We start from the raw sequence: 16,104 nt of genomic DNA on the forward strand, positions 1-16,104 counted from the left end.
CAATGTTCTCTGTGGGCTGATACAATACAATAAAAATTGAATACTTTAAATATTGAAGCAAAATTATGGCTAAAGCGCTATATAGTTTTCACAGCACGAAAAAATAATCAACACAATTGTTATTAGAGGTCTTGTGTTATGTTTCTGTTGTTATTAGAGGTCTTGTGTTATGTTTCTGTTATTTGCTACAAGTGAGATTTCTCCCATCAGTAGAGTCACTGGTGACCTAGGGTGGCTACCTCATTGAGTTTTGGTATGAATTCAGTGAGTTTCCCCTTGTACAGCATTGAGTACAGCATTCATCCCACAGTAACAGCTCAATAAATGTTCATGATTTTATTATCACTAAATCAAAATAAATGCCAATTGCACTAACATTTTTTAGTTCACATTTTATTTACATAGCATAAAACTCACCTATTCAGTAATTCCCCATAACTGAACTTTTAAAAGACCCTCATTGTTTAGAATAGAAGATAAATAAGACCTTAATTCACTTATTTGCAAAAAATTTTCACAGCTACTTTTGATTGACTCCTGGACTTAAGCACGAACAGAAATGTGTCCTGAAGAGAATTGTCTTCCCAGTGAAGATCCAGCCAAAGTTTGCCAACCGCTTATGACATTCTATTTGAATCTAGTAATAACTCATGAACAAGAATCCACTTTCACAACCCAAGAAATATTATTAGAATAAAGTTCATGGGGCCTTATTGTGTGCCCTATTTAATTTCATATCCCACTCTGTGCAAGAAATTCGGAGGGCATGGGCTAATGGAAACACAAAGGTCTTGGTCAAATGGGCGACCAGGCTCCATTAACTGTTTTTAAAGATATCTAAAATTTTAGGAAGATGTGGAGGGGGAATGTGAAAAGCTGTGATTTCCCTTTATAACAATGACAGAGAAAAGAAAACAATGGACATAACAGTGAACCTTTGCTCATTTAACCTTAGCCAAGTGAAATCAAATATAGAAAATATGTGTGTGCTATAGTGAATGACACAACAATACTAATTAAATTCAAGAGGATTGAACTGAACAATCCAGGTCACTTTAATCAATTTAGGTCATTACAGCAAATGTATTCTTTCCCGTTATTTCGCACACTACCACCTAGTAACTACACTCAGCAATTCAGTCTTACCGTCTAATTATAAAAGCTCACAACCTTTGCTTTGGCAGCAAAGGCAAAGAGAGGAAGGTCTTCTCCAATCCCTCAGAGCGTAGGGATGTGACATTTGCCCATGGGCATTGTGTTTACAGAGACTTTTCCCCTTTCGACTCTCATTTCAGTTACATCATACATAAGTGTCCTGAGGTAACTGGACAGTAACAGAAAATCAAATGCCAAATAAATCTGAACAAGAGCTTATTCATTCAAATACAACCTTGGGATTTTCACAAGCTATTTTCCTTCTCTTTATTCCTTTTTACTTTTAGGGAGACTCCATGCAGGGCTTGAACTCATGACCCTGAGATCAAGACCTGAGCTGAGATCAAGAGTTGGACGTTTAACTGACTAAGGGGCAACGCAGGCGCCCCTCCTTCTCTTTATTTCTTTTAAACAACCATGAAAAGTTGTAACTATAGGGAGGTAACAAGATAGCATATAAATTATAATCCTGATTTTGTGAACAAATAAAAGCATGCATACAGAACATATCATAAATACACAGAGAAAAAGATTAGAAATACATAGACCAAAATGTTCACAATGGTTGTCTCTGGGGAGTGGGACTGGAGTGATCATTTTCTTCTTTTCATGCTTTTTTGCCTTTCCTCAATCCTACATTGTTGCCCTGAGCCCTCCATTATCCAGCCTTGTGTTAACATGGCAACCATGGAAAACTTGCTTTTTCATATGCTAAGAAAGATTAACAACTCATGATAACCCACAACAACAACCATCAAAAGTTCACAGAAACTCCTCTGTGCCAGGAGATGGAGCCTGCCTTGTTCCATGGCTGCACACTCAAATCCCAACATTATCCTCACACAGACAGGCCTTGTGAGAAGCCTCTTGGGTTTGTTTTCAAGAAAAACAAGATGTTGGGGAGTAGGATGGAGTGGGTGGGAAAATCAGAGGAAGGTGTTCTGAAGGTACAAACTTCCTGTTTATAAGTACTAGAGATATAGTGTGCAACATGACTGTAGCTACCACTGCTGTGTGGTATACTTGAAAGTTGCTAAGAGAAAATCCTAAAAGTTCCCACCACAAGGAAAAAACATTTTTTGTAACTATGTGAGGAGACAGCTGTTAACTGAACTTATTAACAATGCTGTAATCACTTTGCCACACAGGTATTATACTGTATACATCTTAAACTTACACAAAGCTATATGTCAATCTATCTCAATTAAACTGAAAAAAAATAGAAAGTTGATTCCATATGCATAAAATGCATAAAGTTGGTTCTTGTGAATAAAAAAAAAAAAAAAAAAAAAAAACAAGATCCAGAGGTTTGGTTCTCATGTCAACAAATAAGAAACTTACTAGTCTTTTCAAAGAGGGAAACGCAATCATATCCTAGATAGTAATTCATACCTATGGCTATATTATATTATATATTATATTATATTACCAAAGTAATATAATTACTTAAAGGTATTTGGAGGGTTTTCCCAGATGTTTCATTTAAGTTTTACTAAATTTAAAGTTATTTCTTTAGAACCCCTTATTAAAAGTGACATGATGACCACATACCTGCATACACTATGTAGAAAGTTAAAGTTGCCTATACATTTTTGGCAGACCTGTAAGTTAATCCCTTTCAGGCTGGCTATGTTGGGAAAACACAGGGTCAGTCCTCCAGAAGTTGGGATTCTAGACTCCATGATATCTGGAGAGCCTCAAAATGCCATGACCATGATCAGCTTTAACCACTTGTCTTTTCCCTCATCTCCATATCTAATCAACCCCCTAGTCCTTCTGCTTCCCTGACCTGAACCCCTCTCGGAGCCATCCTCCCCCTGCATTCCCTCCTGCAGCCTTGGTCCAGGCCACAGTTACCTCTCACCAGCACTACTGCACCAGCCCCTGACTGGTCCCTGTCCCTGACTCTACTTTACCCTTGCCAATTCAGTCTTCCCATGAACTCAGCCCCAATCGCACCACTTCTCAGCATAAGATCTTTCCATGACTCTAAATGCCCACAAAATAAAGTCCTAACTGCTTGATATAAACAAGCAGACTCTTTAGGATCAGTCTCATATTTTGTACTACATGTGTTTCCCCCAGCTCAAACCCCAAACCGCACCCTCCCAGCACTCCAGCCATACTTAACTCCTTGATCTCTCACTGCTGAATTTTCCATGATCCCTCACTGCTGGCTTCTGCATATGAGGTTTCCCTGGCTGGAGGACCCATCCCATTCTCCTCTTTACCTCACTAACCCAGACTCACTTCTTTGGCTTCCGGCTCAATGCTACTGGCTCTGGAGAAACATCCTCAATCTTAGCAGGGTTAGACGCTCCTTTTTTGGATCCCATCTTACCTCTGTATAAAATGGCCCATTTACTCTTGCCTCACTAGTCCATTAGCTCTTTCTGGTCGTGGACTGCTTGCTCACCTTGCTCCCCCAGCTCTTAAGATACTGCCAGGCACACAAAGGACATTCAATAAATACTAAGAAGCAACATCACAGTGCTCTTAGTTTGCCATAGAATCTCTAAGCATCCTCTTTCACCTTGACACAGACCTTTGGGAACTGATCCATCCAGTTGCAGAACCATTTCAGATTTCTTCTTTGTTCTCTTATCTCTTACACAAAGAAGGAAAAGAGGTAAACTGATCATTGGAGATTTTGTACCAAAATTTCTTTTTGGAAGATAAAGGGCTTGAATCATCTAGTAGCCAAACATCTTTCTGTTTTTGGAAGATTGGACTTATACTTTCCTACATGTATATTTTGGTCCGTTTGATCACAAAGATATCTGTAACTATGCAAACTCTATAGCTAAGCTGTGAGGCATAAAATTGGAGAAATATTTCAAATGCTATTGGTCCCCCTCCTTTATGTTGGTGTGAATTAGGAAGGAAATATGGAAATGCATAGTACACTGTTAATTAAAGCCCCAGGATCCTAACCTGATACCAGGTTCAGTCTTTGCAGACCACAGCATATGACCTCTCCACCTCCAAGGTAATAAAAAAACACAAGTAAGCACTCCATTAGCCTTCCATTCTGCTTGTACCCTGTTCCTACACCAAGAAACTTTGAGAAGAGGGAGAAAAAGGATTTTTCATTAATTCTTCTGTTTCTACTCCTTCTCCGTTCCTCCATCCTTATTCCACAAAAGTTTATATCTCTCAACAAAATCAGTCTTGAACTTTGGATCTGGAGATAGAGTCTTATGGTGAACATGTATACTCTCTATTACAAATTATTATTGATTTTTGCTTGTATTATTGCTCCTGTTGCTTTTTGAGAAGGGAAAGTAAGATCTTTGCTTTAATAAATGGAAGATTTGAGAGGGTTTTTTTTTTTACCCCAATTTTGTTTTGTGTGTTTAAGCATACTAGAACAAAAGAGCATAGGATTTGACTCTATATTTTTGTTGCTGTTTCCTGAGGGAAATTTCTTTTTTCTTCCTTCCTTCCTCCCTTCTTTCCTCTCCTTTATCCTATATACACATAATAGAAATTTAAGCTAATTAACAGGGAGTTAGATATATTGGTTACCCAAAATAGGGCAATCCCAATGCATTTGTATAGCTAGCAGTGGCTTACAAAATAAATGCTGATTATTTTTGTCACATGTAGAACTTGAGCAACAGAATTATGTTTCCAGCTATGTTGACTGCCAAAAAATGATAATTATCAGAGCAAACAAGCCCCCAAAATCTGTGTATTATGGGGGATACTAAATGTACAAATAAGGTGCTTTTATTAGGTCAACACTATTATTCTGTTCTCAAATTATTTCCTATTCCTAGAGACTTATATTCAGTTATTTGAATTCTGTGTTATTAAGAAAGATATTTAAGTGAGCTTAAGCTTACTTAAAATAACCAAGTTCCTTTTGTCTCATCGATTTTAGGCTTCAATTCCCTCCCACTTGTGTCCATTCTACCTGGTTTAGAGCAATTTTCTTTGATGGAGAGAATGAAAACAAATTTAGATTTAGCGTCCCTTCCCCTGCATTCAATGGTCTACCTCATTTGCCTTTTTCTCCTTGTTTCTCTTTATCATTTTTCCAGGCATTGGTCCACTCAGCACTTTGGCATCCTCTAGTACATTTCAGAGTTTTGTACCATGTTACAGCTGCATTGCATCAAGATTTTTCTTCATCTTCTTCTACTCACACTTCTTCCCCGTTAGCAATCCTTCACATACTGTAAAAAGTAGAGATTTCTTTTTCAACAGGTTTCCCTGTAGTCATAACAGAGCCTATCTTGCCAAAAGGTCATGCGGCTAAAAACTTATACCAGATAATAATATACCTTATTCCTAAAAGCAGCTTTTTAGCAACTGATAGAAACAATGATTATTCATATCTACAGAAATCGCAATGCCTGTGGATGATTTGAGGCTTCTCTTTCCAAGATGTGTATATGATTCCAAATAAGGGATTTCATTTGGATTTCCACATGAAGGAGATATCTGGAGGAACATGGAAAGAAGTACCAGGCATTCAGAATGTTCTATGCTGCTCTATGTTATTTCTGATGTCACTGTAACATTTGACTTTTAAGTCTTAGCCTTTTAAAAAAAAATGACGAAAAAAAGAACAAACTTTGATTGACCAAGCTAAAACTATGTTAAACATGTTCTAAAACTGTGCTTTAAAATTTTCCCCACAACATTGTTGACCAGTGTGAGATATAGGTACTTTAAGAAGTGTTTCTGGAAGACTTATCTGAGGCAGTTTATGAGCTGAAGCCAATGCTAAAGCATTGCTAAGGGAATCTGTTTCCCTGGGATACTAATTAACTCCAAATATTGCATATAAATTAAGCCAGAAGCTACTGAAAGAAGCAAGTTACAGGAGAGGAAACTCTGAGGAGGTTTAAAAGAAAAATACTATCTTCCGATAGAGAAAAAGGTGTCAGGAACCCAAGAGGAACCCTTTTCTCTCTGATCCAGATTCTATGTTCTTCTAGAAGCTTCTATCCTTTTCTCCTTCCCTTTATTTTCCTTTCTCCACAGTGGGAGGTGTGATTTATTGGATAACTGACTAGGGAAAGGCTTTCTTCCCCCAAGGAACCTGTTCTCCCTTGTCTCCTTAATAAGGAAGCTGTTCTCTAGCTGTTCTCTCGGCTCTGTGCTCTAACTTGCCTGGACATAAGAATCCCAAACTCCTCTCCAGGAGATTTTGATTCAGTGGGTCTGGGGCAGGGCCTTGGAATTTGTGTGTTGCACAAATATCCCAGGTGATTCTTAGGAGCCACCGCCTCTCCCACTGAGGATATAGACACAGTTCCAGCTCCATCACTGGGACTCGTGCAGGTCTGAGGAAGTAAATACAGTTCAGAGGGGAAGGTGCTAGCAACTGAAGCCAGACAGCTATAAGTCACTTATTTTAGGTAAACCTACCAGTGCCTGATTTACTACTTTTAATCTGGACTATAGTATAACCACCAGCCAGCACTTCCTCCAGTGGCAGCACCCCCAATCTCAGATTTTGTTTAGAACATGACAACCTTTTCTGATTGTCTGAATAACTTCAGCCAACCATTGAAAATCATTGTTTCACACCCATCAGCAGGGAGAAAAGTGGCCAAAATAAACACATCCACAGAACCTTCCACCAACCCAGGTGTTGAAATGGGTTTGTACAGAAGTCTACTGTGATCTAAGTCATCTTTTTCTTTTAACAGTCACCTGTCCCAAAAAGGACGGCAGAGACATTTCTGTGGAGGCCATAGTGCACACACATCATCCCTGTAGCCTTCTGGAAAAAATGAAAATATGTGTTCATTATTTGTGACTTTATCATTCTATAGTTTGAAAGCTCAACCTCTTAGGCATGATCTAGTTAAAACTACAGATTATGAGTAGGCCGAGGCATTAATTGCCATCAGCATTGCCAATGTGTTGGTTAAATGAAATGGCCTATTGTGTGTTTGCTATAAATAGCTTGTCAAGAATACAATAAGAGTAACACCATGTCATGCCCACTTCCTCCTAACCTTAGGAATACTTACAGCAAGGGGCTGCTCTAAGAAAAGGCAAACACACCCTATGCGATATCAAGATGTCTTGGCTCATGAAATTACAAATCATTTCTGAGTGTCATGGTTCTGAATTTTATTTTTAAAACCTGACTTTGAACTTATTTGTTAATTGTTAACTTCTATTTGACTGTATAGAGCTTCTCATTTCTCTTGGCCAATTTCACACATTTGCTTATGTCTCTTGGAAAAAAAAAAAAAAAAGGTGAAAACATTCTTGTAAGCCAGTTATCATTCCAGGATGGATTCTACAAAGTTTCTCTATTCGTTCTCTACAGGTGATACTTAAATTTATGTGGTTGTTAAGGAAATAGTGGAGGTCAGAGAGGAAAAGAATTTGCATAAGAGGGAAATTAGTAAGGCATTTTTCATTTAACAAAGACAGAAATTCATGTGACATGTTCCTTGGCCAACCAACTACAGTTGACTCCTGAATAACACAGGGGTTCAGCGGGCACGGTTGAAAATCCACATACAACTTTTGACTCCCCCAAAACTACTAATAGACTACTGGTGACCAGAAGGCTCACTGTAATATAAATAGCCAATTGACATGTTTCATATATGAAATGTTTTATATACTGTATTCTTACAATCAGTAAAATAGAGAAAAGAAAATGGTAAGAAAATCATAAGAGAGAAAATATGTTTACAGTACTGCACTATCTTGCATGTATATGTGGACCCATGCATCTCAATCCCATGTTGTTCAAGGATCTCTTGTATTTCCTTAGAATCTTGGTTTTAAAGAACTCTGGAATTTCACTGCTTCCTGCAAAGTATGTGGAAGGGCACTGAATTGATGATAGGGATACACAGTTTTGAATCCCAGTGGGTTCTTGTCCTGATTGTACCTGGATATAATTTTGGATAATCACTTCTCTGCTTCGGTTCTGTCTTCAGTCAAATGGGAGAACAAAAACATATGTCCTACCTTACACAGTAGCTCTGAGGAATAACTGTGCAGCTCACTTCGAATATAGTAGCACAGGCTCCAATAAATGTGAACAAGCTCTCCATGAGTCAAGTACTAAGGACAGTGTTACTAGTAACCTTTATTCTTCCATGCAAATAAACCCAGTCTTTACCTAAAAATTCAACTCAAATACCCAGACTACAAAGGTAGGGCAAGGAATTACATTCCAAAAGAAATGAGAAACAATCTAGCATAGGCCAATATCCCCAAAAGGGGATGCCCTGAGAGGTTTGTTTTTTGTAAGCTCCATCATGTGCCAGGGCTTTGGCCACTGAGCCTGCATATACCACAGAATGTCTGTTTTCTAATAAAGCCGAATAAGAACCAATGGTGGCCCCATAATTCCATGGCCAAGACTGCAGAAGTAGAAAAGCAATGCTCTGAATAATCCACAATAGTGGCCGCACAAGCACAGAGCCACATGGCAGACATAAAAGCTCAGAGAGCTTACCTACCTCATTTTCTTCTTGATTTCTTCCTCATTTCTTCTTGCAAAGTCAAATGATACACAAAGAGAACACCTCTTAGTGATAAACATATAAGCATCTATTGACACATCTGTTGGACTCAATTACACTACTTAAGAGAGCAAGTTTACATTAAGACTGAGAAGTCCATTTAATGCATTATTTCTGGTGCATTTTTTTTCCTGCAGAGAATAAGACAGAAGATGCAAAACAATAAAACTGAGAGACTAGAGAATATAATTCAAGATAGATACAAATCTACATATTATCCTAATGCACCAAGAAATCTTCATTCCAGCTTGCTGCTAGTTTTGATACAAATGTAGGATGTACCGTGGCCCAGAAGCCTACCACTTCAAGTAGGCCAAATGCAGTCATCATGAGCCATTCTGTTAAGATTTCTATTTCAGAGTCAACATGCTTTGGCAGCAATAATCATTATACTTAGTGCAGGTAAATCAAGGAAAAGGCCCTTTGCAAAAATACAAAATATTTACCTAGCAACTTCTAATGAACAACATATACACTGCATATTGATGAGTTGTAGCCTATGGTTGTAGAACATTCACTACAGAATTAAAAACAAACACTGCATATTACAGTAAGTCTACATCATGCCTTTCCTGCTCAGTATAAGAGAAATCTACTGCCCAATAGATAATAAGCCTGATGGCCTGACAGCAGTGATGTGGCAGGATGCTGTTCTTTTTTTGCCCCAAAATAAGAAATAAAATAATAACACAGTTGAGTATCCCAATGAAATTCCCATCTGATTCAAAACTCATCTTCAGAGCTGTCGGCTAAGAGCATGACACGATCTTGCATGCTGTTGAATTCTCTCTGCTGGAGAAAGAAAACAGAAAAGCATTAAACCCCCTCTGCTGCAGAGCAAAACTGAAAAACAGGCCCCTTTTAAAGGGACTCCAACACACAAAGCCGAAGCCAAGGCAGCAGCTGTAGCAGCTAATCCAAACCACTGGGCATGTCAATACCATTCGTGCATCATTAAGCCCTGTGTGCTTTATTAAGCTAATTGGAAAAGCGAAGAATGTTCTGAAACTGATTAGGTTTTGCTGTTGTTGGTTCCATACCTTTCTTTTATGCCTTTTGAAGCCGTTTCTCCTTCGGCGATTCATGACCTTAATGCTGTAGAGTGCTCCCAAGATGAACAAGGCTCCGGCTATCCCGACGCCTACAGGAACCAGCATCCCAGACATGTAGCCAGCCTGCACAGAAAAAGAGACAAGCATTAGGATGCTAAATAGACCACTGCCCTGGGTTTCTCATTTTTGCTGGATGACAGAAGGTTTTTAAACACCTGAAATTCTCCTGCCTGCTTTGTCATAAAATAGTGCCTAGAATAAAGGTATTTTTTAGGGAGAAGGCAAGAGAGAGAAAGCTAGGACTATTTTTGGAAAGTTCCAGTATTTAGAAGAAGCACTGAAATAAATCACCCAGACCTAGTGGCACCTCCAGCCACTTGCTTATGCACATTTGTCAACATCAGGTTTTGGTGGCAGAGATATAATTTGTATTAAAGATGGATGAAGTAAGCCTCTGAGAATGCCAGGACTATTAAAATGCTATAAATCGGAAATATCAGCCTAAGACAAGCTCCAATGGGGCTAAAGTGCTGTCTGGAATATTGTGTTTCTTGGGGGATGAGGGGCGGGCCTTGACATTGGTGGTCTGCTGTCTCACAGTTTCAGCTTCACTACAGTAAGAAAGGGAAGAGGAAGGATGCTAGATGTTAGGGCACAGACAAAAAGACAAGGAGCAGAGAGGGATTTACATGAAAGGAAATATCTGCCCAGTGGATAAGACCAAAGTTGGGGCTTGGGAGGGAATTTTAAGCATCCCCAGCCCCAAAGAAAGGAAGTGGTAGAGCAGGGTACCAAAGATCACTGCCAACAACACTGGTGCCTTCAGAAGAGCCTGGAAGTATCTGGTACCTGGTGTGTCTCCAATGTCCCCAAGATGTCACCATGGATACATTGGTTCTAAGTGAGCAGCATAATGTCCACAGATCCTTAGGCTTCAGTAAGTAGCTCTGGATTTTCCCAAGCTCAGGGTAAGGACATCAGACTAAAGATGCTCCTACATCTTGGCCAATGTGACACCTAAAGACCAGAGGACTATGTACTTACAAGCCCTTTCATAGAGGAATATGACACTGGTTTGCCTTCAAAGAAGGCCTCTTCTAGAAGCCTACCCAGGCAAAATACATAAAAAAATTAAAATCTTTAGACTTTAGATAGAATAATTGAGGGTAGGGGAGGAACCTATGAGTCTCTTCATTTATTTGACTATTTCTAAAATTTCTAATACAGCACAAAGTATTTCTAGTACCTTGAATAAACCCAAATCAGAAAGGGACAGAGAATAAAAGTTTTATAAAAAGTGCTGAAGTATGCAGACTGTGATGCTTTCCCAACATTTCCAAAAGTAAATCAAAGGAATACACGAGCCCTTACAAAACTGCAGCTCCTTCTTTCTGCACACAGCCAGCTCACTCACTGGTTCTGTTTTCCAGAGTCTTGTTTTAGAGCAGAATATGGAAACTTTTCCATTAATTTGAGAACAATAGCATCGTTCATCAGCATACTAAGTGTTTTTCTCCAAGAAACAAAGCACAGTCACTTTTCAACAAATTAATATGCTTTGCAGAAACCCAAACTTTTTCTAAAATTCTTCCAAATCTACTTAAGTCTGATAAAACTGTAATTTTCCATGTGGGAAAACATTGGACAAGAGCAAATTTTAGTACCTCACAAGAGCTGTGAATCTATTGTTTTAAAACCATCATTCCCAATACAGGGAAACATATGTACATATTGAAATATGATCAACTTTAAGCCTCATAGATTAGACTCTAAAGAGTTGTATATTCAAAAAACAATACTTGAGCTGTTGGAAGCTCAGCTTTATCAATCTCTGTGTGGGTCTTCTCGTAATATGTAACCTCATCCCACAGCAATACTATGACTATTCCAAAATGTGTCACTCCTTCTCATACTTCTTATTTACACATTTAGATTTCTTATTTCCAGAGCTTTAAATCATGTACATTTCACCAAAATTCAATATCTCTTCTCTCTCTTGCTCTCTCTCTCGTGTGTGTGTGTATGTGTGTGTGTGTGTATGATCTGCTTCTGCTTTGAAATTATAGTTAAAAGATGGGATCAAAGTAACCTCTCTTCTTCAAATATATTTTAATCATTTCTTTCAAAACTGACTAATGGAGAACAAGCTCTTCTTTTAGAATTGCCTATGACTTGTTTTCTGCACAAATGAAAACAAGTAAGACTCACATATATATTTTTTTAAGTTATAAATCCTGCCTAGTACCTCTTCTCTGTTCAGAATCATTGGATGTACATGTATTCCATAGGTAACCCCCTGAGAAGGACATAGCTGCACCTGAGTATATGCCAAGTGAGAATGCATAACTTGATCTAATCATGAGGATTAGATCCAATAAACCTAAAATGAAGACTATTCTTTTAAAAGACTGTATTCTTTTAAAAGTCAGTGTCATAAAAGACAAAAGATGGCTATAAAAATGTTCCAGATTATAGGAAACTAACTAATCATGACAACTAAATGTGTTACATGACCGTAGACTAGATCTTGTACTGAAGAAAAATGCTTTCAAAAAGGTATTTTGAGTCTGTTAAAAAAGCTGAAATATGGATGTCAGATTTGATAAAAAGTACTATATCAATGTTAAATGTACTCAAGCTGATAACTGTACTATGTGTTCTAACAGAATATTCCCATTTTTAAGAAAGACACACTAAAGTATTTGGAGTAAAAGCACCATGGTATATGCAGCTTTTCCTCAAATGGTTCAGAAAAAAGGAGGCAGGGATGGGCAGACAGACCAGCAAATCATAAAGCAAATGGGATAAAATGTTAAAAAAAAAAAAAAAGAGTACATCTGGCTAAAAGGCATAGGAGCATGCTTTATACTTATTCTTGTGTCCTTTTTGTAAACTTGAAAATAGTTCCCAGTGAAAAGCTTGACACTTTTAAAACAGACTATATAAGTTAAAATATGACTAGATATAGCTGTTTTTAGTTTGAGTTTGTTTAGGTTTTTTTGTTTGCTTTGTTTCACATTCATGAGAAAATTATCCTTCCTTCTTAGGTATCTTCCATCATTCAGAAACACCTGTTTTCAAGAAATGTATAAGAAAACCAAATGATATGCTGTACTGTCTAAAGTTGTCTGGGTTAAGACAGAGCCCTTATATTGCTTTGCAACAATGGCTCTCAAACTTAAACATGTATTGGAATTGCCTACAAGACTTGGTAAAACAGATTGTTGGGCGTCATCCCCAGAGTTTCTGACTCAGTAGGTATAGGATGGGGCCCCAGAACTGCATTTCTAGCAAATTCCCAGGTGATGCTGATGCTGCTGATCCAGACCACACATGAGAATCAGTGCTATGCAATATAGTCTGGATCATTCATTTTCTGGGTTATTTCCTAAAGCTAGAAGAAACAGAATGATCTTGGTGACACAACAATAGAGTTGGTCTTTATTACATACTAAAATTGTTATGCCTCTTCAATTTCGAGAGGTATTTTAGATGTTGAAAAGATATATCAATAGGTAGCCAAGTTAGGATTTCCCTAACAAGCATCACTAAACTTGGACATTTAGACAGAAAGAAGGGAGGTGATGCAATGAGTACAGGGACTGTCCCTCAATATCCATTCACCTCTTCTTCCAGAGCAATAGAACCTCCCATTTCAGTTGGACACACAGTAACAATCACTTCTCCTTGCCTTCTGCACAACTGGCTGTGACCATGTGATAAATCTCGTAAGATAATGCATTACGGGCAGGCGCAACTTCCAGGACATACTCTTTAAGAGGAGTCCACAGCCTTTATTGCCCATATTTTGAGAATGAGAGTGCTTTTATCTTCCTTTTGAAGAGGAGAGAGGTGTCTTTGCCTTCTCTTCTCCTCCTTCCCCTGGCTAGAATATGGACCTTACTAGGTTGGAACTGCCATCCAGTACCATGAGGAATGGCAGGTCACAAATGACCTACCATGGGAATGAAGGTCACAAATGATAGAGCATCAGATACAAGGAGCCTGTCACCATGTTGCTCCCCCATTAACCCTTGACTGCTAAGTCCAGATTCATGAATGAGAGACAAACTTCTATCTTGGGTGAGCCATTAATCATTGGGGTTCTCTGTCACTCATAGCTGATTATAGTCCTAACTAATATAGAAAGACTAAACAATAAGAGCAAAAGGAATAATTCAGAATTTTTTAGAACGCTGTTCTTTCTAGAGCCAAACTAACAGAAATACCAATATCAGGTACAACTGAATAATACTAAACTGAAAAGATATCCTGGTTGGCAAAAGAGCCAGTGAAATAAGTATTTAGTGTCCAGTTCTAAGGGATTCTGTAACTTTCATCGAAGAGGCAATAGTTTCACTCTCAGATAGTTTCTGAAGATAATGACTAACAAGACTTTTACAGATGATAGCCAACTAGTTAGCTAGATACCCGAAGGGAGCAGGAGGAAGTGAGGGAGGGAGAAAGGGAAAGAAGAAGAGAGGAAACATATATGTATATGCATATGTATGTGTGCACATATGAAGGCATGCCCCAGGTAAGCGTATAATATTTTACCCAGAGGAGAAAGGGGTAAAATGGGAAAGATTATAGTGAGTCCCTCCAAGAAAAAGTCAAAATATGAAAAAATAAGGCATCAAATAAGACAAACATGATAACATGGTTAGAATCTCAATTATTTTTTTCTATTTTCTATTTTTTTTTAATTAAAACATACTAAAAAAATACTATAAAAGAAAATAGAGGACTAGAAAACCTCAAGGGTCACACATAAAATTATTTCTCTTGGTGAAAACAATAGAGAGAAGGTGCCAAGCCTTTGAGATAAGACAAGAAGGGTCTACAGAAATAGAAAATACAGCCTTTTATAAAGCTGTACAGATTTTTTAAAATTATGGTAAAGATAGCTACTGATACAGGTAAGAAATTTTGCAGTATCCAACTTCAAAACTGGCTACATGCAAAAATTTATTCTTGTAAGGGTTTTTTGGTGCACTTTTTTACTCAGATGATACTTTCTATAAAAACAATGATATATGGGTTCCTAAATTAATCTACCAAAGCCTATTTCCTTTTCATTGCACCATATTTTCTCCTGAAAAATAACAAAAAGCACTACTAATGTGTGTTCAGTTCTTAATTTTTTATCTTTTTTCCCCAAATGCTCAGTCTATCCAGTAATACCTCCCTTAGACAACTGGACCTGTTACAGATACCAAAATGACCTCCAGTAACCTCAACATGCTTAAAATTTTTCAATATTACTTTTAATAAGTATGATCACAAAATAGTCTCATTCTCAAAAACCATCTATGCTTAATTTTACTGAGAAGCACAAAGATAAAATAATGAGGGGAATTAATATAATCATACATTTTTCATTGTAATTTATTCTTTAACATTAAGCTGCAGCCAAATAAATATTAATCATCCAAATATGATGATGATGATCCAAATATGGGAAGAATTGACTCCAAATAATAAAAAAGATACAGAATACAATCAACATAAGGATATGTTGGGACTGGTGATTTAAATAACTCAATATGTGGCAATTGAAAAGATTTCCATTCACTAAACCCTCAGTTAAATCTGAGCTGGGTTATAGTAATGAGATCTGACACAGGCTACAGCAAGAATCCAGGATTCCATCAATATTTTTATGAGTAATTCCAGTTTAAAATTCTATGGTAACCAAAAATGTAAACTTGGAGAGTGCTAAAATTCAAAAGAAAATGAAAAATAGGAACCTGGAAGGAAATTAATATTGTCAATCAGACATAGATGGCAGAATTAATGCAAGAGAGGAAAATATTTTTTTACAGTTGGCCATTCCAGGCAAGTCAACCCTTTGTCACCTAATATGTAGTGGCACTATGAGAGACTACATTAAAGTTGATCTAAGGGGGTGCTCAGGTGTCCAGGTGTTTTTATTCCACCCCACCCCCACTATGGTTTGAGGATGCCAAACCATATTTTATCCTCAACTGAAATCCATCAGTTTTTGCCTTTGGGTCAGAAGAATCAATGCCTTCCAAAATCCATGTATTTCTTCCTTATACAGGAGGATCAGGCTTACAGGAAACTTGCATCGGGACAAGAAATGCCAAGTAAATTGGTATTACACTCTTGATCCCTAGAAGAAACTCCACCTTGATATGTCAAGGGTATTTTTCACCTGAGCATAGTAGATGATGCCCTCATAGAAAGGAATGGTGCTCCGAAGAATAAGGTGTCCCTTGCATTATACAAGAAGGAACTTAAAGGGAAGGTCTTCCTTCTTGTGGGGCACCTGGAAGTGGCCTTGCTTCTTTGCACATCTTGCACAGATCTTTGCACATCTTGCACAGATGACCAGAACCAGAACGATGAAATAAAGCTCC

General features: G+C 37.9%; 2 protein-coding genes across 10 annotated transcripts in view; both read right to left on the reverse strand.

Annotated features, from left to right (window-relative positions):
- Positions 1-5,265, reverse strand: part of LOC112656859 (putative protein FAM10A4) — a 36,116-nt gene extending 30,851 nt beyond the window's left edge. Inside the window, exon 1 of the mRNA XM_049113222.1 lies at positions 5,158-5,265. The gene's annotated coding sequence lies outside the window, so the exon portion shown is untranslated. The remainder of the gene's footprint in view (positions 1-5,157) is intronic.
- ARMH4 (armadillo like helical domain containing 4) overlaps positions 1,017-16,104 on the reverse strand; it is a 171,657-nt gene continuing 156,569 nt past the window's right edge. For 7 of the 9 annotated variants that reach the window (XM_049113218.1, XM_049113217.1, XM_035719918.2 and 4 more), the window contains 2 exons: positions 9,710-9,844; positions 8,676-9,461 (listed from right to left, as the gene is read on the reverse strand). In XM_049113218.1, coding sequence (XP_048969175.1) covers positions 9,393-9,461; positions 9,710-9,844 — 204 coding nt within the window. In that variant the 3' untranslated portion in view covers positions 8,676-9,392. Of the gene's footprint in view, positions 9,462-9,709; positions 9,845-16,104 lie in introns of all 9 variants that reach the window. The other 2 variants (XM_025442328.3, XM_025442326.3) reach the window with 2 other exon arrangements.

This window comes from Canis lupus, chromosome 8, assembly GCF_003254725.2.
Source record: "Canis lupus dingo isolate Sandy chromosome 8, ASM325472v2, whole genome shotgun sequence".
In the NCBI taxonomy this organism is placed as follows: domain Eukaryota; kingdom Metazoa; phylum Chordata; class Mammalia; order Carnivora; family Canidae; genus Canis; species Canis lupus.